The 25,622-nt window shown below is 46.2% G+C and overlaps 1 protein-coding gene across 2 annotated transcripts in view; it reads left to right on the forward strand.

Moving 5' to 3' along the window:
• The window catches only part of itpr3 (inositol 1,4,5-trisphosphate receptor, type 3), a 534,890-nt gene that overhangs the window by 483,693 nt on the left and 25,575 nt on the right, over nt 1–25,622 (forward strand). For both annotated transcript variants that reach the window (XM_061272597.1, XM_061272598.1), the window contains exons 55-56: nt 11,154–11,272; nt 14,539–14,704. In XM_061272597.1, the coding sequence (XP_061128581.1) occupies nt 11,154–11,272; nt 14,539–14,704 (285 nt within the window). The remainder of the gene's footprint in view (nt 1–11,153; nt 11,273–14,538; nt 14,705–25,622) is intronic.

Here is a 25,622-nt window from a genome sequence, read left to right on the forward strand (position 1 = left end):
GCCATTTTACGCTTGCAAGCGGAGATGCCATCAGCACCCTGTGTGGTAGAGATTTGCTTGAAAGCAGTCTGACTTAGGACTCTTGCAAGACCATATTTATTGAGAGAAAACAGGGTGGTCAAGTTTGGTGGTCACCTCAGCAACTGGTCCCGGGGTGTCAAACTCCTTTCCTTGGGGGCCGAATCCCTACATGTTTTCCAAGTTTCCCTTGTTAAACACACCTTGACTTGGACATCCACTTTTTCATTGATTTTCACAATATGTACTTTATGTGCCCTCTCTGCATCCATTGCAGCCTGGTGATCCTAAAACGGGGATCCTTCCATCTGTGGTCCTTTCTCAAGGTTTCTCATTTTCCCCTAGTAGGGTTTTTCTGAGTTTTTCCTTGCCTTTTTGGGAGCTTAAGATCAGGGGATGCTTTGAGAATAATTGTCCATTTTTTGTCTATGTGAAGCCCTTTGAGATTGCTTGTCATTTAGGGCTATACAAATAAACTTGACTTGACTTGACTAGATATCCATGATAAGAATTTTTGTCCACAGCATGCACAATATGCATTTATAAGTAGAGGTATGACTTTGGTTAGGTTCCAAAGATATATTATACACAGATTATGATTTCAAAATACCATATAACTGGTATACAACATGACTGTGAATTATACTTCCCATTTTTTGTTGTTTTTTGTTATTTGAATAAGGGCCAGAACTGTGGCCCAAAACCTCCCCCAGCTGCCACTTGAGACTGCAGGTGTGTCTGGGATGTAAGAGCTGATGCCACTTCCTGTCTCCCTCCCCTTGAACCTTCCTTTCTCTTGCTCTGGGAACTTGCAAACTTGGTTTTTGGGGTCAGGGAAATCCGCTGACCTGGGCTCTGGCCTTTAAGGACCCTGCTGGAATGCCAAAGAACCTGCAGCTTCCTACTCTGGTTCACTACTAGCACATGGACACTATGGTGCGTTCACACCAAGGTTTTTATTCAAGTTTCTGGCGATGCAATTCAATCAGTTAATGGATATTGCGCATGCCAGCGCATCTGAGTGGAGTGTTGGGGGTGTGGGACGTGGGGATCCGCAACGCAACACCACAATTTTGGCCTTTTCACAGAATATAAAATGAGTTAACTTTTAACGTGTTATGGACTTTGTGGGGAAGGAGAGGACCAAATGCAGGAAAAGATGATTATCCCAAAAACTACAACACGTCTATGGAAGAATACCGGGAAAAAAGTAAGTGAGAGCAGACTTGGAGAACTGAGAGCGAACATTTTTTGTCATCAAAGGAGTTTTGCCGTAGAAAATTAAAAAGTGTGCAGCAAGATGATGCAGATGAAGCGGCTGGCTCACGTTCTTCAGCGCATTTGCTCGCATTAAATTAAAGCGTTGGGCACAAAACTGTCGTCATCACCAGGCCCTTCCTCCTCCATTGAGCGCTTCCAGCCGCTAATGAACAGCTGCCTGCATCAGCGTGTCAAAACGCTCGCGTGGTAAGCGAAGCGTGACGCTCACCACACGCTTGGTGTGCATGTTGGATAAGGCCCTAAGATGCTAAGTGCCACCTTCTTGTTCTGCGAAATAATTGTTTTGGCTGTGCACCAGCACTTGTGGTTGAATTCACTCTCGTCTGCTGAAACGAGGAGAGTGAGTGTTCACACAGCTCGCCTCAACAGCCAGGTGTGAAACACCAGGTGTCTTTGAGCACTCCCCTGAGCATGTGCTATGCCATACCAGCCTTTCCTTTGTACATTTTTCATTTTATATTTAAAATTTCTCTCAACCTTTCCTGCCAATTCCTTCCTTCTTGGCTTGGCCAGCTGACTGCAAACTCAACTCTCAAACCACTTCCAGCTCATCCATCCAAGAAGACAATAAGAGCAAATGAACAAAGTACAAACAATTGGTGTTACGGGAATTCAGTTGATTCATAGCCATCCTTTGAGAACGTTAACAGCATTTCATGCCCATATCATTTATTTTGAGTTGATTTTATTATCTTGTTTATCTGATGATATTATATGCTTTGCTGTAGTTAGTCTTCTTCGACATTCTTCCTATAATTCCCATGTAGACTTTGACGCTCAGAACAGCACTTGCCCGCTGAAGGCCACTCCCCCTTCACGCGAGCTGCCCCTGTGCCTCTCTGCCGACAGCGTGAGGAGGGCGCTTGCCGCTATCAACATTCATAAGGCGGCGGGCCCTGACAACATCCCGGGTCGAGCGCTGAAGGACTGCGCTGGGGAGCTGACTGGTGTCTTCACGGACATCTTTAACATTTCCCTGCAGCAGGCCGTCGTCCCGTCGTGTCTCAAGGCTGCCACCATCGTACCTGTGCCGAAGAAACCTGCTCCGTCCTGCTTCAATGACTACCGCCCCGTGGCACTTACGCCCATCATCATGAAGTGCTTTGAGCGGCTTGTCATGGAGCACATCCGATCCGTTCTCCCCCCCACCATTGACCCCTTCCAGTTTGCGTACCGTGCCAAACGGTCCTCTGAGGATGCCATCTGCTCTGCCCTCCACTCGGCCCTCACCCACCTGGAGAGAAGGGACTCGTATGTGAGACTTCAATTCTGCCTTCAAAACCATTGTGCCACAACGTCTCATCAGCAAACTCGACAAGCTGGGCCTCAATACCTACCTCTGCAACTGGCTACTGGACTTCCTTTGTCAGAGGCCACAGGTGGTACGTGTTGGCGACAAAGTCTCCGCCAGCATCACGCTGAGCACAGGGGCCCCCCAAGGCTGCGTGCTCAGTCCGCTGCTCTTCACCCTGCTGACGCATGACTGCACTGCAACCTACAGCGCCAACCGCATTGTGAAGTTTGCTGACAACACGACTCTGGTGGGTCTCATCACCAAGGGAGACGAGACTCATTACAGGTTGGAGGTTGACCTTCTGACCACGTGGTACAAGGACAACCTCCTGCTGAACGTCGACAAGACCAAGGAGATTGTTGTTGACTTCCGGAAGGGTCACACCCAACACCTGCCGCCAGAGGCGTAGCCAGGAATTTTTCCAGTAGGGGCGCGCGCCCACAGGAAAAAAAAATCTAACATCACCCACGCCGTTCGCTGATCGCTAAAACAACATCCGGGTCAGGGAGGCAAACGGTGAATGGATAACATCGCGCACATAGAATAGCGCAAGCACACTCGCGCAAGACCAAAAGAAAAAAAAACGGCATGAAAATCAAGAATCAAAAAAGCTCGATTTTTTTCAACCGGGGCGCAGGGAGTCCGAACCGGGGCGCCGCCCCGGCTCGCCGCGGCTTGGCTACGCCTCTGCCTGCCGCTGACCGTCGACGGTGCTGTGGTGGAGCGAGTGAGCAGCGCCAGGTTCCTGGGGGTGCACATCAGTGAGGATCTCTCCTGGTCCACCAACACCGCGTCACTGGCGAAGAAGGCCCAGCGCCGCCTGTACTTCCTGCGGAAACTCAGGCGAGCGAGCGCTCCTCTGGCCGTCATGACTACAATTTACCGCGGCACCATTGAGAGCGTCCTCTCCAGCTGTATTGCTGTTTGGGGTGGTAGCTGCACTGACTACGACATGAAGGCCCTGCAGCGCATAGTGAACACGGCTGGTAAGATTATTGGTGCTTCACCCCCCTCCTTGAAAGACATTTACACCTCCCATCTCACCCGTAAGGCGACCACGATTGTGAGTGATGTGAGTCACCCCGCTCACTCTTTGTTTGATCTTCTGCCCTCTGGGAAGAGGTACAGGAGCCTGCGCTCCCGCACCACCAGACTCACCAACAGCTTCATACTCCAGGCTGTTAGGATCCTGAACTCTCTCACCCTTTCTGCGTAGCGTCCTGTACTTTGCGCTATGCTTACTGTCTGCTGTATGCACACTGGCTCAGTTTTGCTCCTCTTATTTATTGTGTTATTTGTTTATTATTTATTCATCACTCGTATTATTTATTTATTATTTATTATTTATTGTTTGTGCCTTCTTGTTTTTATTTTGTCGTCTACTTGTATGTCTATTGTGTACTATGTCTCGTCACCGTGGGATACAGGAAACGGAATTTCGGTTTCTTTGTGTGTCTTGACATATGAAGTGATTGACAATAGAGCAGACTTTGACTTTGACTTGGATGTAGATTTACAGAATAAATGTCCACATCATAAAGCTGCATTTGGTGGTGTCTGTGTGTTTGTGTGTGTGTCTTTAAATAAATATTAGTCACCTCTAAGTTTTCAACACAACTGCAAATATTTTATCTAAATCCGCCCATTACAAGTTCAAAGTTCAAAGTCAGCTTTATTGTCAATCCCTTCATATGTCAGACACACAAAGAAACCGAAATTCCGTTTCCTCCATCCCACGGTGACGAGACACAGTACACGATAAACGTACAAGCAGACGACACAAAACAAAAACAAGAAGGCACAAACAATAACTAATAAATAATAAATAAATAAAATGAGTGATGAATAAATAATAAACAAATAACCCAATAAATAAGAGGAGCAAAACTGAGCCAGTGTGCGTACAGCAGACAGTAAGCATAGCGTCAATAGGGTCCAAGACAATGGGGGATGAGGGATTTGTATTGTATTGTATTTTTGAATTTTGGCCCAATTGATTTGCTGATGTGCTTGACATTTATTCTCTTAAATTTCGTTTATGGAGTTCACTTCCCCAATAAAAATCAGGATTTCAAATTCCTTCTAAGTGTATTCAACTGATTAGTCATGCACTATTTTGTAATGTCCTTGAATTAAATATCCTTATTTGCGAACCTTTATCAGACATGAGATTAAAATGTAATTAATTAGATTAATTAATTTCGACTCCTGTTATCAATTACCGTTTTTTTCCATGTATAATGCGCAAAATTTAACTAATTTATTGTCATAAAATCTGGGGTGCGCATTATACATGGGTAATATTAAAAAATATATATACCGTAATTTCCGCCCTATAAGGCGCACCTAAAAACCTAAATTTTTATCAAAAGTCAACAGTGCGCCTTATAGTCCGGTGCGCCTTATATATGGATCAAGTGATAAATTTGTTGATCCATACTGGTTGTACACAGTGTTCTGCCAAAATGTTTTAGTACGTTTTAGTACGTCTAGTAAATTACAAGGTCGCATCGCTTCCCAGAATTACGGTAACTGTAGTCAGGGGGCGTCACCGAATAGCTGTTGTACCCGCGAGGCTTTTTCATTTCAAAATAGGCCACTCTGTTCATGTTTCGAGTAAATCTACGGATCGATATGGAAGGGAAACATAGGTAAGTAGTACCAATGCGTTAGATCGAACTTTAGTCACTTCAGATCATTTTATAGGAGCTCGTTTGAGAGACGCGATTGTTTACACTTTGCTGAGGCTCATGGGAGATTGCGAGCTGAGGGGCCTGGGTTTTTGCGGATGGCTAATGCTATAACGATAGCTGCTATACGCGCGAGGCTATTTCATGTCAAAATAGGCTGCTCTGTTAATGTTTCGAGTAAATCTACGGATCGATATGGAAGGAAAACATAGGTAAGTAGTACCAATGCGTTAGATCAAACTTTAGTCAGTTCTGATCATTTTATAGGAGCTCGTTTGAGAGACGCAATTGTTTACACTTTGCTGAGGCTTATGGGAGATTGCGAGCTGAGGGTCATGGGTTTTTGCGGATGGCTAATGCTATAACGATAGCTGCTATACGCGCGAGGCTATTTCATGTCAAAATAGGCCGCTCTGTTCATTTTTCGAGTAAATCTACGGATCGATATGGAAGGGAAACATAGGTAAGTAGTACCAATGCGTTAGATCGAACTTTAGTCACTTCTGATCATTTTATAGGAGCTCGTTTGAGAGACGCGATTGTTTACACTTTGCTGAGGCTCATGGGAGATTGCGAGCTGAGGGTCATGGGTTTTTGCGGATGGCTAATGCTATAACGATAGCTGCTATACGCGCGAGGCTATTTCATGTCAAAATAGGCTGCTCTGTTCATGTTTCGAGTAAATCTACGGATTGCTATGGAAGGGAAACAATGAACTTTAGTCAGTTCCAATCATTTTATAGGAGATCGTTTGAGAAACGCGATTGTTTACAGAGGGCTCGTTGGTTATTGGCTAGTGGGTGCATACCGCAACCCTAGTCAACCTCAGTTTGTTGCAGTAAAGCTTCTATTTTATGCGCCTTATAGGCCGGTGCGCCTTATATATGGACAAAGTTTTAAAATGGGCCGTTCATTGAAGGTGCGCCTTATACCCCGGTGCGCCTAATAGGGCGGAAAATACGGTATATATATATATATATTTTTTTTTGAAGAAAATCATGGTACAACAATTTTTGAAGAAAATCTTGTCACAGATGGAGTGTGGAAAGGAGCTGGGCGACCAAGTGCAGCTTGGACCAGAGTTCATTGGAGGAACTCAAAACACAGACTTGGTAAACTAACATAACTCTCTAACAAAACCAACAACAGGACTGACCGACAAAGACGTGGAACAAAAAGACAGGGTGGCATTACCAAAGACAGGAACAGAAACCTGTGTTATTGTCAAATATTGTTTGTTTTTTAATCTCCATCGCGGACTGGACGTCATACGAAGGCAGTATCACTGCGCATGCGCACTATGGATCCGATGCGAATAGTCCTCTTCTCTTCTTGACTGACAATGAATGTTTAATACAATCAGCAAATAACAAAATGCGTATTACAGGTAATATTTTATTTCACAACACTTTGCCTTGTTCCTTTCGTCTTTGCTGTTCACTTGAAACACGCTCCATACGAACGCAATGCTCTCGTATCAGACGCTTGCTTGATCACCTGCTCGTTTGCTGTCACAATGTACCCTACACAAATCCGAAACATTTGTTGCGGCTCCGAGTCACGACGAGGGGCAAGTTTTGGTTTCCAAGGGTGTTTTTATTCCTCTTCAACTTCTCTCCCATATAGAGCCGCCTTTTTCACATGTCCGCACTTTTCATTTGAACCAAACTGATCGCGGTGGTGCCTTTACGGGCAGTCGGAGAAATCAACGTCAACAAAAAAAATACATCCAGCCTAGTTAAGACCATACCAAAGACTATAAAAATGGGACCCATTGCCTCCCTACTTGGCACTCAGCATTAAGGGTTGGAATTGGGGGGTTAGATCACCAACTGATTCCCGAGCGCGGCGCCGCTGCTGCTCACTGCTCCCCTCTCCCCCAGGGGATGGATCAAAATCACACGGGGATGGGTCAAATACAGAGGACAAACTTCACCACACCCAGATGCGTGTGTTACGATCATTGGGACTTAAAATAAAATAAAAAATTGGGGTGCGTATTATACATGGGTACAGGCTTTTTTCCAGCATTGACATGCCATTTTTAGGGTGCGTATTATACATGGGGGCGCATTATACATGGAAAAAAACGGTAGATTAAATTTTAATCACCTGACAGCACTAATATATAGCGGTTTAACACATCTGTTAGGATTGACAAATTATTTTGATAGTATGATTATGTTGGAATGTTGACTAGAATCATTAACTTTGTTAAAACCTTCCAACTTTCCTTGTCTTTCCACATTCAGTTATTGGAACCTTGCAAATGATAAGGAAAAATTCTTGCTTAGTTAGTTTTCTAAAATGCTCCACTAGTATCTGTTTCCATAACCTTGTAAAACAAACCCTCTGCACTGATTAACCAGTGTGTAGAGGTAACCCCCGAAACCTGTTCACCCTAGCCACCACCCTGCTTTCTCTCAATAAATATTTCCTAGCAAGAGGTGAAAGTCAGACTGCTTTCAAGCACCTCTGTACCACACAGGGGATGGAAATGGGATGATGGCTTTCTCCGCTTGCCGCTTTTAAAATAATAAACTTACATGACGTGTAGTTCTTGCATAAAAGGTAGAGTCAGCAAAACTCTATCCACATCTCTCCCTCGTACTTGCTTTGTACTGCTTTGAAGAGCTGGAGAGTTTGCGTGTGTGTGCGTGTTTGGCGATATAAGGAAATATATCATAGAGACATGAAACGTTGAAGATTTCATCTAGTTTGTGAAATAAAGTATGCCTGTGCAAGTACCGTAATTTTTGGACTATAAGTCGCGTTTTTTTTCATAGTTTGGGTGGGGGGGCACCTTATACTGAGGTGCGACTTATATGTGAAATTTTTCAAACATTTTCAAAAAAAAAATAAAGTCAAACCGCAATAAACGAACTACGATGTAGCAAGGGATTACTGTAACTTGAATTTCAAGTGACGTCAGCAGCGCGGCGCGGCGGTTGTTTACAAAAAGGACAAAGATTGATCACGGGATGACAAAGATGAGGAAGGGCCCCACATACTACCGGCACCATTAGCGGCTTTGTTGGTAAGTGACACAGAGGATGAAGAGTTTGAAGGATTTAATGATTTGGAGTGACACAAAAGGTTTGGAAAACTATTATGGCTTTTACGCATGCCCGGTCCTACTCTACGGAGCTCTCTTTAACCTCCGTGGATGAAAGTCTGGAGCTGGCGCTCGGCCGGGTGCCTGTCTGGGGACGGTGGATAGGGCTCGGACATGGCTTTCACGTACGCCCGGCCTGCTCTACGGAGCTCTCTTTCACCTCCGTGGATGGAAGTCGGGGGCCGGTGCTCGGTCGGATGGCTGTTCGGGGACGGTGGATGGGGTTCGGACATGGCTTTTACGTACGCCCGGTCCTATTCTATGGAGCTCCCTTCCACCTCCGTGCCTGGAAGTGCCACCTCCGGGGATGGAAGTCCGCGCCGCCACACGCCTGGAAGTCGACGCCGGTGCTTGGGGCCGTGTGGCTGTTAACTATTTATGTTATTTGATATATTTTATTTTGTGTAGCAATTTGTATATGTTTTTATCGTTACAGTTCAGTAGTTGTTGGCTCATTGAACTCTTGTTTTGTTAAATAAAGAACCGTTTACAAAACCCACGTCTTTCCTTGTACTTTGTTAACGCTACAATATAGTTATATACTAGATCTGTGGAATAACAACGAGGCTGACGTCAGGGCGCACGCGCGGCGTTGTTGACAAATAACGAGGAATTTGATCGATGGATTTAATGATTTGGAGTGACACAGATGGTTTGATAATATTATTGCTTAAATAGTAGTTATTTGATATATAATGTATATATTGTTATATGGGCCTGTGCAATATTTTGAAGTGCAAGCGCTGTCAGCGGCGCGCACCCATTGTTGACAAAGGACGATCGATGGATTTAATGAATTGGAGTGACACAGATGGTTTTATAAACGTGTTAATTATGTAATAGTTTTTTAATAACTCTGAATGTTACGTCAGGCCCGCTCTCAGCTCTTCGTTTGTGTTTATGTCACGTTAGCATACCTATCGTTTAGCCTGTTGATGCTTGTTCATGTCTGTTCTTGGTGTTGAATTTTGTCGAATAAATTTCCCCCAAAATGCGACTTGTACTCCGGATCGACTTATATATGTTTTTTTTCACGTTATTGTGCATTTTATGGCTAACGCGACCTATATGCCAGAGTGACTTTTAGTCCGAAAAATACGGTATATTTTTTTTCTTCACTTCATTTACAGCTCAGCACACAGAACCATCCAACCCCACAGCTATATTCTACATCATCTCTTGTCTACACTGTACACTGGGGAGCAATTGAAAAAACATCTGTTGAGTTCGATTTTTGTGCTCATTAAAACAAAAATTGGCAAGCTGATTCTGAAATACGTAGCAGTCAGTTTTCTTTCAACCATGTCCATTTTCTTCCTCAATGTCAATTCCACTGATGGCCGAAAGACTTGAGGTTATTACATTTGGACTCATTTAGAGCTACATAGCAACTTGTATGTGCAGTCACAGTATCAGTGCGATGAGTGGTGTGTGCAGCTCCTAAAAGGTCAGCACTATCAATATCTGCAAACAAACATCTATAGGTAGGAATTAAGATAATCACTGCTCGGTTTTCTTGTAACCATGGGAATACCCTCATAAATTATATTTTGTTTTATGCTGAATTCGATGTGGTAGATAAAAACTAAAATGAGTTTTGGATTCTGCAGCAAAAAGTTTGTGACAGCCCATTGTCAAGATCAAAATCAAGATTAAGAATTTTTTATTGGCCATGTTTGAGCATGCCAAACAAGGAATTTGACTTTGGTACATCAAAGCCTCTGTTCAACATTTAGGTGACTAACAACACTCAGGACATGTGCAAAAATGGACAAATATTCTCAAACATCCCCTGATCTTAAACTCCCAGGAGGGCAAGGAAAAACTCGAAACTCCTACTAAGGGAAATGTGGAACCTTGAGAAGAGACAACAGATGGGAGGATCCCTCTTCCAGGATGACCAGGCTGCAATGGATGCAGAGTGGACACATAGTACACATATTAGAGACGATTCAAATATGCGTAGAGAGCAGGATGTTATTGCACAGCAATGTCTGAGACTCTAAAAGTCAAAAGTCAAAGTCTGCTTTATTGTCAACATCTTCACATGCCGAGACACACAAGGAGATCGAAATTACGTTTTCCCTATCCCACGGTGACAAAACATATTACACGATAGACATACAAGTAAACAACGCAATATAAAAAACAAGAAGGCACAAACAATAAATAATAAGAGTAACAATAAATAATAAATAACTAGATAACACAACGAATAAAAGCCAGTGTGCATATAGTGGTGTGAGTTCATCAGAGCGAGAGCAACCTAAGGCAACAGAAACTGTGTTTCCCAGTGTTTTCTACGTACTCCTTTGACTGGACCGTCTTATTTTCAGATACAGGCATCACAGTCAAGTTTTCATTACAATATGCCAATCTTGTGTACCTAAAGCTGAACCTCTGAAACAGTTTATTTATTAGCACTTTTAATGGATACATAAACAGTAGGCGTACTGTAATGTTACTTAAAGCAATCTGTTGCAATTATTTAATTTTTTTGCACTTAACCTCATTCCTCCTCTACCTCTTAATGGCATTTATTTAGTCACTGGATTTGTGTTTTTTAATTACTTTAATTTAATAATCATTTTTTCACTTTGTTGTATTTTGTGTATTTAAGGGAAAAATACTATACTGTGATATATCTGGTAATCGGCATATAAATTTACATTTTGAGACATACATTTTCTCTGTAACACACCTTTACGTCAGCTGTCAAACATGAACTAGTTTGCATTTTGGGTTTTTCCGACAGGCGAGTCAAGCAGTGAGCGAGCCTGTGACACGCTGCTGATGTGTATCGTGACGGTGTTGAATCATGGCCTGAGGAATGGTGGTGGAGTGGGTGATGTCCTCCGCCAGCCCTCCAAAAATGTAAGCACTTTCTCTCATGTTGCCACTTAATGTTGCAATTTCCATGCAGCTATGCACGTATAGAAGCATTGTCTCCCGGTGACCCTTAATGACCAACTGTGAAGTAATTTCAGAAAATGCCAAATGCAATCTAGTTATGTCACAAGTAATTTCTAATTAAATATTTTAAAGCATGAAAATAATTTATTGTTTTATATATTTGACGTGGGTTTTCTCCGGGCACAACGGTTTCCTACCACATCCCAAAAACATGCTTGGTAGGCCGATTGAGCACTCCAAATTGCCTCTAGGTGTGAGTGCGAGTGCAGATGGTTGTTCGTCTCTGTGTGCCCTGCGATTGGCTGGCAACCGGTTCAGGGTGTCCCCCTCCTACTGCCCGATGACCGCTGGGATAGGCTCCAGCACGCCCTCAACCCCCGTGGGGACAAGCGGTATAGAAAATGGATGGATGGATGTTTGACGAATTAGCAGTTTTTCCAAAGTGAGATCCTGGTGAGCAACAAAAGTGTGACATAATTTTAAGAGAAACAATGGCAGGACTCAGAAGATGATATTTCAGGCTTTTCACTGCCTCAAAGTAACTTTGGGGTGCATTTTCCTGTCGTAGCTTTTAAGCATTGTATGATTTCTTGTGCAGGATGTCCTAACTGCATGTGTCTATGCATAGGTATCTTAGTATTGCTGCTGCTTGTCTGGGAAAGGGTGGAAAATGTTTCTTCAGACTCCCAAAAATCAGCTCATATCTCTCCCAAAACAGTTCACCAATTAGTCAAAATGAAGTTTCTTTGTCATTTAAATAGTCAGTGCCCCCAAAATGCATTGTCCTTTTGGCATTGTGTGAGCACTACAAGTCAAAATGTTGAGATGTTTTGTCACTACCTAACAGGATACAATAATGTACTATAAAAATGAAGGAAAAAAAGTTTCACAGTAAGATATCAAGTAGCCTCAAAGCTTTGACATCACACACAAAATACAGTCATATCAACCATTTATATTCACTCAAATACTGTGCAGTATGTAACATCCATACAGTACAGTATTGTAGAACGAAAAGAAAATAATACACACATACTGCAATATCAAAACATAAACAAAACACAAACAAATTGATGTTGCCTACAGTGTACTGTAAATAGATCTGCAGCTTACAGAAAACACTATAGCAACTCTTTACTGGTCGCTGTCCTCCCATCTCCTCCCCCTCCCGCTCCCCCTCCATTGTCCTGGCCATCCTCACTCTCCTGGCTGTCCAGACCTTGGTGTCTGTCTGGACACAGATTCTCGACAACATCGCAGCAGTTATTTTCCCCTGCAATGCAACACCGGAAGAAACGCCGTGCAGGCTGCAACCATCTCCTACACCAGGGGAGGGCAAACTTTTTGATTCGCGGGCCGAACTGGGTTCTAAATTTGGACCGGAGGGCCGAACCAGGAGCAGATGGACGTAGTGTTTGTCTGAAGTAATATAAGCGGCCTGTAAAGGTCATTGCATAAAAGATTTTGGCCTTTAGTAGGTAGTAAAGCATGGATATTCCAAACAAGTTTTTTGAAAACAAATGCATTTAATAACAGCATTAAAAAAATAATAATTCACTAAAAAACTGCTACCAGTGATTCTCATAAAATACGACACTGTTATTATGAATAACATCACTTCAGTGCCTGCAGGTCAGATTAATGAAAGATGTTTATCTTATGAGATCACATCAAATGGCAAACATTCTGACCAAATATATCATCTTGAAGAATCGGTGAAAGCATACATCTAAATAAAGTAATCAAAACGGCAACACGGTGAGGGGTATCAGAGCAGAGTTTTAACTCACAAACACCTGGTAACAGAGGTGAGGAAACGGGAAACACTTCCTTAAAGTAAGCCTTAAGAACTTTACAGGTTAAGTTTAGTCGCAAACAGGGGGTGCATCAATGTCCTTGAGCATCCTGCATTGTTTGAAAATGAGAATGGTCGCTAGTTTCAATCCCTGCTATGTGTACAAATCATATTCAAAATGCCTCCCCTTCATTTTCCATGGGAACAGTGTTGTTGGTCTCCCTTTTTTGCTAGTGCGTCATAGTCTGGAGTAAAATTTGTTTTGGCAATTCTTAGGAGAGATCCGAGGTGTTGGTCCGTTTACCTCGATCTGTGACGGGTTGATGTTGACGTTCATGTGGCTGAACGTCACGTCGCGTACGTCGAGCCAAATTGGCCACTATTTTTTAAACACTCGGCACTGTGTCCACCTTGCTTTTCCTTGGGCGACTCATTTTAATGGAAGGATTCCAGGGGAAGGTTTGTGGGTGGCTTTAGCGCAAAACTGCATCTGAAAGCTCAGCGCGCGAATTACAAGAATGCTGTCGTCACAGCCCACGCTCTAAATTCGGGACTGATACAAATAGAGCGCGAGTGCGCCATGTCCGTACTACTGAGTACGTACACGCACTTGTGAGTGTGCACCGAGCTTTCTGACACGGCTTCCGGTAGTAAATGCGCAGGCGAGCGCTTCCCCATCTACTGGGGAAACGCAGTCATTGCAGGCAAAATGACCCCCAAAAAAATTTAATAATACAATTTATTCAGGGTTGGCGGGCCGGATTAAACGGTCCCGTGGGCCGGATGTGGCCCGCGGGCCGTAGTTTGCCCACCCTTGCCCTACACTGATGTCCTGTAAATGTTTAGACATGCAGCGTCCATTGCATGGAGCAGGGATCTCTGGCTACTTGAACTTAATATTTTGCAGAGATCCACAGAAACAATTGAGACATGTACTAAGGCAACTGGAATTTGATGAAAGCAATGAGAAATGCTATTCTGTTGTGAGCAATTGGAAGGTGGTTTGGAGATTTGTCCATGCTATTTTGGCTGACAACCTGTTCAGGGTGTCCTCACCCCTACTGCCCGATGACAGCTGGAATAGGCTCCAGCACCTCTGCGACCTCCGTGGAGCCAAGCCGTACAGATAATGGACGGATGAAGTAACAGCTCAAGACATACAAAAAGTCTATTGTAGCCATATGCTAAAGCCAACAGAAAGTCTGCCAATTTTACTTTATTTTGGACTTAGGCACAATTTTTGCCCTTTTTATAGTCATTGTATTTTAAAAGAATTCAACTGAGATATTTTATCCAAATGTTTTAAACTGTATTCAAAAATTTTGAAAGCTTTTTATTTATTATTGTTTTAAAACATTATTTTGAATGGACAGAGATGCGGTGCCTCCTCTTACTGCACGTCCTTGCCCCTCATATATTTCTGTCTTGGTAGGAGCCACTGTTTCCTGCCCGTGTGGTCTATGACTTGTTGTTCTACTTCATCGTCATCATCATTGTCCTTAACCTCATCTTCGGAGTCATCATTGACACCTTTGCTGACCTGAGGAGCGAGAAGCAGAAGAAGGAAGAGATCCTGAAGACCACCTGTTTCATCTGCTGTCAGTCCACACCGTACATCCCATCATATTTCTAACATTTATAAAATAGTACTGTATTTATTTGATCACTGTACATGAAGTCATAATATACATTTATACCTAATTAAACGTACCGTAACATTTTTGAGATTCCAATGAAATTGAGACATTATGTAAAATGTGAATACAGTCCAACAAAATAGATTGATTCGCACATTATTAGACTAAATAAGACTGCAAAAACTAGATATTTAATGTCCAAACTGATGTGCATTGGTTGTTTTTTTTGTTATTTGTTTGAAAATTGTTTGTTTTGCAAATATTCTCTCAGTTTTTATTTGATGCCTACCTTCAAAAAACCTGAACGTTAATTCAGAGAATATTGGGAAATGCTAAAAAAATGCCTGTATGCTACATTCCAGAGGTGAACAGGTTAACAGGAAACAGGACAGTCCTATGATTGAGAGTAAAAGTAGCATCCCTAATTCGATTCGGTTGTTCACAAGCAAAAATGGTTCACCACTTTGTGAATAACTGTTCATATTTAATCCAACAACCTTTCTTGATGTACAGTTCCAAGGAATGTAGGGATTTCATAATCTGCATTCTATAATAGCTATAGATTCAGAGAATGTGGCGAAATCTCTGCATGTGACTGGCAAGGCCGAAAACAAGACCACAAACCTCCATCCCTCAATTGGCACTGTATCAAAAAACCGACACCATTGTGCAAAGCATTTTGCAATGTGGGCTCAGCAGAGGGGTATTTCATCCCAGTGACAGAATGGTCTGTCCATCCATGTGTCTGTGCCTAGACATGTGCATGTGTGTTTTAATAACTATTCAGCTGTGAGCGTAGCAGAAGAGACAAGACTGTATAAGAAGAAGAAGCAGAAGAAGAAGCAGAAGAAGAGCGAAGATTCTTAGACAGGAGAATGAGGAGATAAAATAGTACTAGAGATTGATCTAATGCTATGTGCACACCAAACACGGGGTGAGCTAACGCTTTGCTTACCACAAAGCATTAGCATGATCGTTTTACCCCAAGCGTGTGTTGCTGGTATCGACTGAGTATGTTGCTGTGATCGTGTGCATCTTTGGCACAAAGTGAGTATATAAATTTCATTGTTACTACTGTCCACTGTTGTGCCGTTTGTCCGTTTGTTGCGGTTTGCTTCGTGTGCGCGCCGTTTGATTGACAGCTCCGGCGCGCTCCTTTAAGTTTGCCTCGCATCATACGAGTAGACGTTACGCAGCGGCACGGCGGCTAATGTATTTTGTTGTCTCGATGACAATTCGATCCAAAAACCACCCAGGATAAGTGAAATCCGCAAAGTACGGTCACCTCATCTGTAATTTTTTTTTCATCTGTTAGTTTTTTGTGTGTCAATAAATGTATATGAAACCATTTAAGTGCATATTTTATTGTTAAAATATTAAGTAATTGATTCAAACATGTTATTAATATATTAAAAGTATAAAGAACATACAGAAGATTGTGTACAAATATTGAAAATATAAATATTATACATGTGTGCGTGTAACATATTAACAAGAAGTACTGGGCAGGCTAACAAGTTAGAGGAAAGATGCTAATTCGCGATCACACAAGCGAGTTGCTACAGATACGCCAATACATTCCCCAGCCTAGCCTACTCTATGAATTCAGTTTATTATTCATATTATTTATTTATACATTACCTACTCACTTATTTATGCAGTTTATGGTGTAAAATAATGAAAAAATGCTTTGAAAAGCGTTTTTGGCTTGGAACGGATTACATTTTTTTTCATTATTTGTATCGGGAAATCGTGACTCGGAATTCAAACGATTCACTTCTCGAACAGCCTTCTAGAACGGATTGTGGTCAAAAACCGAGGCTCCACTGTACTACTAATAATAATACATTCAATGTGTATAGCGCTTTTCAAAGACCCAAAGATGCTTACAGGGAAACAAAGGTTAGGACATAAATGGGGGGGTGGGAGACAATAGGATAAAGTTGGTAACAGGACACTGGTTATGGGTACGGGAGGTCGTAGGCTTGTGAAAAAAGGTAAATTTTTAGACGGGACTTAAATATGGGGAGTGAGGGTGAGTCGCAGACAGATTGTGGGAGAGAGTTCCATAGTCGGGGTGCTGTGCAGGAGAAGGCTCTGTCACTGAAGGATTTGAGTTTGGTTTTTGGGACTGTCGGAAGAGAAGTAGTGGAGGATCGGAGGGGATAAGGAACTCAGATAGGTAAGGGGGAGCCAGGTGGTGAAGGGTTTTGAATGTGAGGAGAAGTATTTTGAAGATGATGCGCTGTTTGATGGGGAGCCCGTGAACAGAGTGGAGAATTGGAGTGATGTGTTTGCAATGATGTGTTTGCAGGATCCCTCCATGAGTTGTCACCTTATCTTGGTGGAGGGGTTTGCGTGTCCCTATGATCCTAGAAGCCATGTTGTCTGGGGCTAAGGGCCCAAAATATCCCTTATGAAGAATAAAATTAATGGACTTAGTTTTCCCTCGCCCGGACGTGGGTCACCGGTGCCCCCCTCTGGAACCAGGCCTGGAGGTGGGGCTCGAAGGCGAGCGTCTGGTGGCCAGGCATTCGGCCATGGGGTCCGGGCGGGCACAGCCCGAAAAGGGAACGTGGGTCCCTTTTCCCATGGGCTCCCTCCCTGTGGGAGGGGCCAAAAGGGTCGGGTGCATAGTGAGCTGGGTGGCGACCAAGGGCGGGGACCCCGGCTGCAGAAGCTGGCTCTTGGGACATGGAATGTCACCTCTCTGGCTGGCCTGAGCTGGTGTGTGAGGAAGAAAATTTCCGACTAGACATAGTCGGTTTTGCCTCCACACACAATTTGGATTTTGGTACAAGCCCTCTCGAGAGGGGCTGGACTCTCTTCCACTCTGAAGTTGCCCACGGTGAGAGGCGTCGAGCAGGTGTGGGTTAGGGTTAGGGTATACTTATTGCCCCCCGGCTGGGCGCCTGCACATTGGGGTTCACCTCGGTGAATGAGAGGGTAGCCTCCCTCCGCCTTCGGGTGAGGGGACGGGTCATGACTGTTCTCTGTGCCTATGCACGGAACAGCAGCTCAGAGTACCCACCCTTTTTGGAGTCCTTAGAAGAAGTGCTGGAGAGTGCTCCTTCTGGGGACTCCATTGTTCTACTGGGTGATTTCAATGCTCATGTGGGCAATGACAGTGAGACCTGGAAGGGTGTGATTGGGAGGAACGCCCCCCCCTCCCCCAATCTGAACCCGAGCGGTGTTCTAATGTTGCCCGGGTCGGGCGCTGAAGGACTGCGCTGGTGAGCTGACGGATGTCTTCACGGACATCTTTAACACTTCCCTGCAGCAGGCCATCGTCCCGTTGTGTTTCAAAGCTGCCACCATCGTACCTGTGCCGAAGAAACCCGCTCCGTCCTGCTTCAATGACTACCGCCCCGTGGCACTTACGCCCATCATCATGAAGTGGTTTGAGCGGCTTGTCATGGAGCACATCCGATCCGTTCTCCCGCCCACCATTGACCCCTTCCAGTTTGCGTACCGAGCCAAGCGGTCTTCGGAGGATGCCATCTGCTCTGCCCTCCACTCGGCCCTCACCCACCTGGAGAGGAGGGACTCGTATGTGAGATTGCTGTTTGTGGACTTCAGTTCTGCCTTCAACACCATTGTGCCACAACGCCTCATCAGCAAACTTGACGCGCTGGGCCTCAGTACCTACCTCTGCAACTGGCTACTGGACTTCCTCTGTCAGAGGCCACAGGTAGTACGTGTTGGCGACAAAATCTCCGCCAGCATCACGCTGAGCACGGGGGCCCCCCAAGGCTGCGTGCTCAGTCCGCTGCTCTTCACCCTCCTGACGCATGACTGCACTGCAACCTACAGCGACAACCGTATCGTGAAGTTTGCTGACGACACGACTCTGGTGGGTCTCATCACCAAGGGAGACGAGACTCAATACAGGCTGGAGGTTGACCTTCTGACCACGTGGTGCAGGGACAACAACCTCCTGCTGAACGTCGACAAGACCAAGGAGATTGTTGTGGACTTCCGGAAGGGTCACACCCAACACCTGCCGCTGACCATCGACGGTGCTGTGGTGGAGCGAGTGAGCAGCGCCAAGTTCCTGGGGGTGCACATCAGTGAGGATCTCTCCTGGTCCACCAACACCGCATCACTGGCAAAGAAAGCCCAGCGCCGCCTGTACTTCCTGCGGAAACTTAGGCGAGCGAGCGCTCCTCCGGCCGTCATGACTGCATTTTACCGCGGCACCATTGAGAGCGTCCTCTCCAGCTGTATTGCTGTTTGGGGTGGCGGCTGCACTGACTACAACTTGAAGGCCCTGCAGCGCATAGTGAACACGGCTGGTAAGATTGCTGGTGCTTCGCTCCCCTCCTTGAAGGACATTTACACCTCCCATCTCACCCGCAAGGCGACCACGATTGTGAGTGATGCGAGTCACCCCGCTCACTCTTTGTTCGAGCTTCTGCCCTCTGGGAAGAGGTACAGAAGCCTGCGCTCCCGCACCTCCAGACTCTCAAACAGCTTCATACTCCAGGCTGTTAGGATCCTGAACTCGCTCCCCCGTTCTGCGTAGCGTCCTGTACTTTCACTGTCTGAACTGTCTGAATGCACACTGGCTCTTATTATTTATTATTTGTTATTACTCTTATTTATTGTTTGTGCCTTTTTGTTTATGATGTTTTTTACTTTTGCGCTATGCTTGCTGGCTCCGTTATTTATTGTGTTATCTGTTTATTTATTATTTATTCATCACTCTTACTATTGATTGTTAGAATTTTTGCCTTCTTGTTTTTATATTGTGTCGCGTACATGTATGTCTATCGTGTTATGTGTCTCGTCACCGTGGGATAGAGAAAAACGTAATTTCGGTCTCTTTGTGTGTTGTGACATGTGGAGAGATTGACAATAAAGCTGACTTTGACTTTGACTTTGACTTTGACTAATGTTGGACTTCTGTGCTAAACACAGATTGTCAATAATGAACACCATGTTCAAACATAAGGGTGTCAAACATGTGTGCACTTGGCACCAGGACACACTAGGCCGCTGTTCAATGATCGACTTTGTAGCCGTGTCATTGGATTTACGGCTGCATGTTTTGAACACTCGGGTGAAGAGAGGGGCCGAACTGTCAACTGATCACCACCTGGTCGTGGGTTGGCTTCGATGGTGAGGGAAGATCTCGGTCCGACCTGGCAGACCCAAATGTACTGTGAGGGTCTGCTTGGAACGTCTGGCAGAATCCCCTTTCAGGAAGAGCTTCAACTCCCACCTCCGGCAGAGCTTTTCCTACGTCCTGGAGGAGGCGGGGGATATTGAGTTCAAGTGGAGCATTTTCCATGCCTCCATTGTTGAGGTAGCCAACCGGAGCTGTGGCCGTAAGGTGGTCGGTTCCAGTTGTGGCGGAAATCCCCGAACCCGCTGGTGGACACCGGCGGTAAGGGATGCCGTCAAGCTGAAGGAGGCAACCGACAGGTACCAGATGGCAAGGAGGAATGCGGCTTTGGCGGTTGCTGAGGCAAAACCTCGGGCGTGGGAGGAGTTTGGCAAGGCCATGGAGAATGACTTCCGGAGGCCTTCGAGGAAATTCTGGTCCACCATCCGGCGTCTCAGGAGGGGCGTCGTGAGTCGGTAGGGAGAATACTTCAAAGACCTCCTCAGTTCCACCGACTCCATTGTGGAAGCAGGACCTGGAGGCTCTGAGGTGGACTCTCCAATCTTTGGGGTCGAAGTCGCTGAGGCAGTTACTCCTTGGGGGCAAGGCCAGAGTTCTTAAAACCTCTGGATGTTGTGTGGCTGTCCTGGCTGACACACCTCTGCAACATCGCATGGAGATCGGGGACGGTGCCTCTGGATTGGCAGACTGGGGTGGTGGTTACCCTCTTTGCCAGCTCAGTGGCCTAGTGGTAGAGTGTCCGCCTTGACTTCCGGAGGCCTTCGAGGAAATTCTGGTCCACCATCCGGCGTCTCAGGAGGGGCGTCGTGAGTCGGTAGGGAGAATACTTCAAAGACCTCCTCAGTTCCACCGACTCCATTGTGGAAGCAGGACCTGGAGGCTCTGAGGTGGACTCTCCAATCTTTGGGGTCGAAGTCGCTGAGGCAGTTACTCCTTGGGGGCAAGGCCAGAGTTCTTAAAACCTCTGGATGTTGTGTGGCTGTCCTGGCTGACACACCTCTGCAACATCGCATGGAGATCGGGGACGGTGCCTCTGGATTGGCAGACTGGGGTGGTGGTTACCCTCTTTGCCAGCTCAGTGGCCCAGTGGTAGAGTGTCCGCCTTGACACTGGAAGGTTGTGGGTTCAAACCCCGGCCGGGTCATACCAAAGACTATAAAAATGGGACCCATTGCCTCCCTGCTTGGCACTCAGCATTAAGGGGTGGAATTGGGGGTTAGATACCAAATGATTCCTGAGCGCGGCACTGCTGCTGCTCACTGCTCCCCTCTCCCCCAGGGGATGGATCAAAATCACACGGGGATGGGTTAAATCCAGAGGACAAATTTCACTCCACCCAGATGTGTATGTGATGATCATTGGGACTTAAAAAAAAATAAAAAATTGGGGTGCGTATTATACATGGGTACAGGCTTTTTTCCAGCATTGACATGCCATTTTTAGGGTGCGTATTATACATGGGGGCGCATTATACATGGAAAACAACGGTAGATTAAATTTTAATCACCTGACAGCACTAATATATAGCGGTTTAACACATCTGTTAGGATTGACAAAGGAATCACACTCAACAGCCTCCCTGGTAAGGTCTATTCAGGGGTGCTGGAGAGGAGGGTCCGTCGGAGGAGCAGTGTGGTTTTCGTCCTGGACGTGGAACAGTGGACCAGCTCTATACCCTCCGCAGGATCCTCGAGGGGGCTTGAGAGTTTGATCAACCAGTCCACATGTGTTTTGTGGACTTGGAGAAAGCGTTTGACCGTGTCCCTCGGGAAGACTGTGGAAGGTGCTTCGGGAGTACGGGGTGCGGAGCCAATTGATAAGGGCGGTTTGGTCCCTGTATCATCAATTCCAGAGTTTGGTCCACATTTCAGTGAGTCGGAATTGTTCCCAGTGAGGGTTGGACTCCGCCAAGGCTGCCCTTTGTCACCGATTCTGTTCATAGCTTTTATTGACAGAATTTGTAGGCGCAGCCGAGGCGTTGAGGGTGTCCGGTTTGGGGACCTCAGCATTACGTCTCTGTTTTTTGCAGACGACGTGGTGCTGTTGACTTCTTCAAGCCGTGATCACCAGCTCTCACTGGAGTGGTTCTTAGCCGAGTGTGAAGCGGTCGGGATGAGATCAGGCCCCAGTTCAAGTATCCTGTGGTCTTGTTCACGAGCAAGGGCAGAATGGAGCGTGAGATTGACAGGCGGATCGGAGCAGCGTTGGCTGTAATGCGGACTCTGTACCGGTCTGTCGTGATGAAGAGAGAGCTGAGCCAAAAGGCAAAGCTCTCAATTTACCGGTCGATCTACGCTCCTACCCTCACCTACGACCCATAGCTCGTGACCGAAAGAACGAGATCCCGCATACAAGCGGCCAAAATGAGTTTTCTCCGTAGGGTGTCCGGCCTCTCCCTTCGAGATAGGGTGAAAAGTTCGGTCATCCGGGAGAGTCTCGGAGTAGAGCCGCTCCTCCACGTTGAGAGAAGCCAGATGAGGTGGCTCGGGCATCTCATCCGGATGCCTCCTGGACACCTTCCTGGGGAGGTGTTACGGGCATGTCCCACCGACAGGAAACCCCGTGGACGACCCAGGACACACTGGAGAGACTATGCCTCTCAGCTGGCCTGGGAACATCTTGGGATCCCCCGGGATGAGCTGGACGAAGTGGCTGGTGAGAGCAAAGTCTGGGAGTCCCTCTTTAAGCTGCTGCCCCCGCGACCTGACCCCGGATAAGCAGAAGAAGATGGATGGATGGATGGTGTTCGCAGGACCGGGTGTGGCTAAGGAGGCGGGCAGCAGAGTTGTGAACTAGTTGAAGTCTATGGAGTGAAGGGAGAAGTGATGCCAGTGAGAAGAGAGTTACAATAGTCAAGCTGGGATGAGATGAAGGCATGGATGAGGGATTCAGCGGCAGGGAGAGCGAGGCAGTGTTGGATTTTGATGATGCGGCGGAGGTGGAAGTAGGAGATCTTGACAATAGCGTTAACATGAGGGTGGAAGATTATTGGTGCTTCGCTCCCCTCCTTGAAGGACATTTACACCTCCCATCTCACCCGCAAGGCGACCACGATTGTGAGTGATGTGAGTCACCCCGCTCACTCTTTGTTTGAGCTTCTAGCCTCTGGGAAGAGGTACAGAAGCCTGCGCTCCCGCACCACCAGACTCTCAAACAGCTTCATACTCCAGGCTGTTAGGATCCTGAACTCGCTTCCCCGTTCTGCGTAGCGTCCTGTACTTTTACTGTCTGTATGCACACTGGCTCTTATTTGTTGTGTTATCTGTTTATTTATTATTTATTATTACTCTTATTATTTATTGTTTGTGCCTTCTTGTTTTTTATATTGCGTCGTTTACTTGTATGTCTATCGTGTAACGTGTCTTGTCACCGTGGGATAGAGAAAACGTAATTTCGATCTCTTTCTGTGTCTCGGCATGTGAAGACGTTGACAATAAAACAGACTTTGACTTTGAAGGACAGGGTAGAGTCAAAAATAACACAGAGGTTGCGTGCCAGAGGGGAGGGAATGATGGTTGAGGAGTCAATGGTGAGTGAGATGGGTCCAGTTTTATTGAGAGTGGATTTAGTGCCTATGAGGAGGAGCTCTGTTTTGTCACTGTTGAGTTTGAGGAAGTTGTGTGCCAGCCATTTTTTATTGTAGAGATGCAGGTTTCTAGGTGGGTGAGGGGAGGGTTCCGGGTGGGTGCAGTGCGTATGTATATCTGGGTGTTATCAGGATAACAGTGGAAGTCCAGGTTGAGTTTGCAGATGACATCACCAAGGGGAAAGCGGTAGCAGATGAATAGGAGGGTGCCGAGAACTGAGCCTTAGGGGACCCCCTGTGTGACTGGTGAGAGGATGGATGTGTGGCCGGAGAGAGAGACAAACTGGTGCCTGTTGGTGAGATATGACGTGAGCCAGTCGAGTCCATCTCCTCAACACCTAGTTGGCACAGCCTTTGAAGAGGGTGGAGTGGTTCACAGTGTCAAAGGCTGCGCTAAGGTCGAGTAGTAGCAGGACGTTGAGGGCACTGGAGTCTGCGGAGATGAGATCATTGGTACCTTTAAGAAGAGTGGTTTCAGTGCTGTGCAGTGGGCAGAATCCGAGCTGGAAGGGTTCATAGAGGTTCTTGGACTGGAGATGGGTGTGGAGTTGGGCGGACACAATGCGTTCCAAGGTTTTGGAAAGGAATAAAAAGTTGGAGATGGGATGGTAGTTGGAGAGGTTGCCTGGGTCCAGGGTGGACTTTTTGAGGATATGGGTGTTGGCGGCAAGCTTATAAACAGTGGGGAGGTGACCAAGGGATAGAGACTGATTAAAAAGGGTGGTGAGGTGAGGGAGCAGGACAGGGAGGCAGGCCTTAATTAGGGTCGCTGGAAGACGATCAAGAGAGCGGGTGGTTGTCTTAGATGTGTTGCTATACAGGATGTGGGAGGAGTCGACAGGGGAGAAGGTCTTGCGAGAGGGGAAGGGCGGAAGCTCAGGAAGTGGGGGCAGGAGAGCAGGAGAGGTGGGGGAGAAGGAGTTATTGATGGTGGTGGTCAGAAAACTTTTGAGTTGGGCGATTTTGTTGTTAAAGCTGAGAAGGAAAGAGTTACAGGGAGGGGGTTGAGGAGAGGGGGTTGATGGTCAGTGGCTGGAGCAATTTGTTGGCCGTAGAGAACAGGATGTGGGGGTTCCGGTTGGTCCTGTTAATGAGGGATGAGAAGTAAGCGGATTTGGCAGGAAGGAGAGCATCACGGTAGGAGGAGATGTGTTGTTTGAAGGCTTCAGCATGGACGATGAGGCGGGTTCAACTCTTTCAAGTTGACGGCCAGTTCGATTCATGGAGCGGAGTTCCGGGGTGTACCAGGGGACAGAGTTGGTGAATGAGACAGAGGAAGTTTTCCAGGGGGCTACGGATCGATGGAGTCAGAGAGGATGTTGTTGAGCATGATGGCGAAGTGTGAGTGGGTTTACTGTCTTGATGTTGCGGTAGGAGATGGTGCGTTTTGTGGGATTATGTGGCGAGGGTAGAGGAGCGGAGAAGAGGATGCAGAGATGATCTGACAGTGGAAAAGTGAGAGGACGGGGGTTGGATACTAGTGGAAAAGAGGAGCCGATGATATCCAGGGTGTGGCCTTCGGTGTGAGTGGGGAAGTTGATATGCTGGGTAAGATAGAATCAGTCCAGAAGAGAGAGGAAGTTGGACCCCAGTGGGGTATTTGGCTGGTTGATGTGGATGTTGAAATCACCGGTAAGTAGGAGGCGGGAGGAGACAGAGGATGCAATGGTGAGGAGTTCGGAGAGTTCAGAAAGAAAGGACGGGTGTGACTTTGAGGGACGGTAGATGAGAATAGCAGTTGGGGAGGGAAAAAACGAGATATTCAAAAGATGAAATAGATGGGAGGTTGAGGTTCAGTTCAGTGATGGATAGGGACTGTTTGAGGACAGCAATACCACTGCCTCGCCCGGAAAAGTGGGGTTTGGCGATGTAGCTGTAGTTAGACGGAGTGGCTTGGTTGAGAGCAAAGAAATGCAGGGGCCATTGCCATGTTTCATAGAGAAGAGGCAGATCCAAGTTATTGCCCAGTAACAATTCAAAATAACCGGTGATTTGTGGGAGAGGGAGGAACAGTTCAGCAGTGCGAAGGAGATGGAAGGAGGAGCAGAGTGGGGGAAGCAGAGAATTGTTGAGGTTGGCAGTACGGGGGGGGGGGGGGGCATGATGAGGGGGGCCGGAGGTAGTCCAGAATGAGGGGATGGGTGAGCTGTCAGGGAAGTGTCGGT

Source organism: Syngnathus typhle, linkage group LG2 (genome assembly GCF_033458585.1).
Source record: "Syngnathus typhle isolate RoL2023-S1 ecotype Sweden linkage group LG2, RoL_Styp_1.0, whole genome shotgun sequence".
Taxonomy (NCBI): domain Eukaryota; kingdom Metazoa; phylum Chordata; class Actinopteri; order Syngnathiformes; family Syngnathidae; genus Syngnathus; species Syngnathus typhle.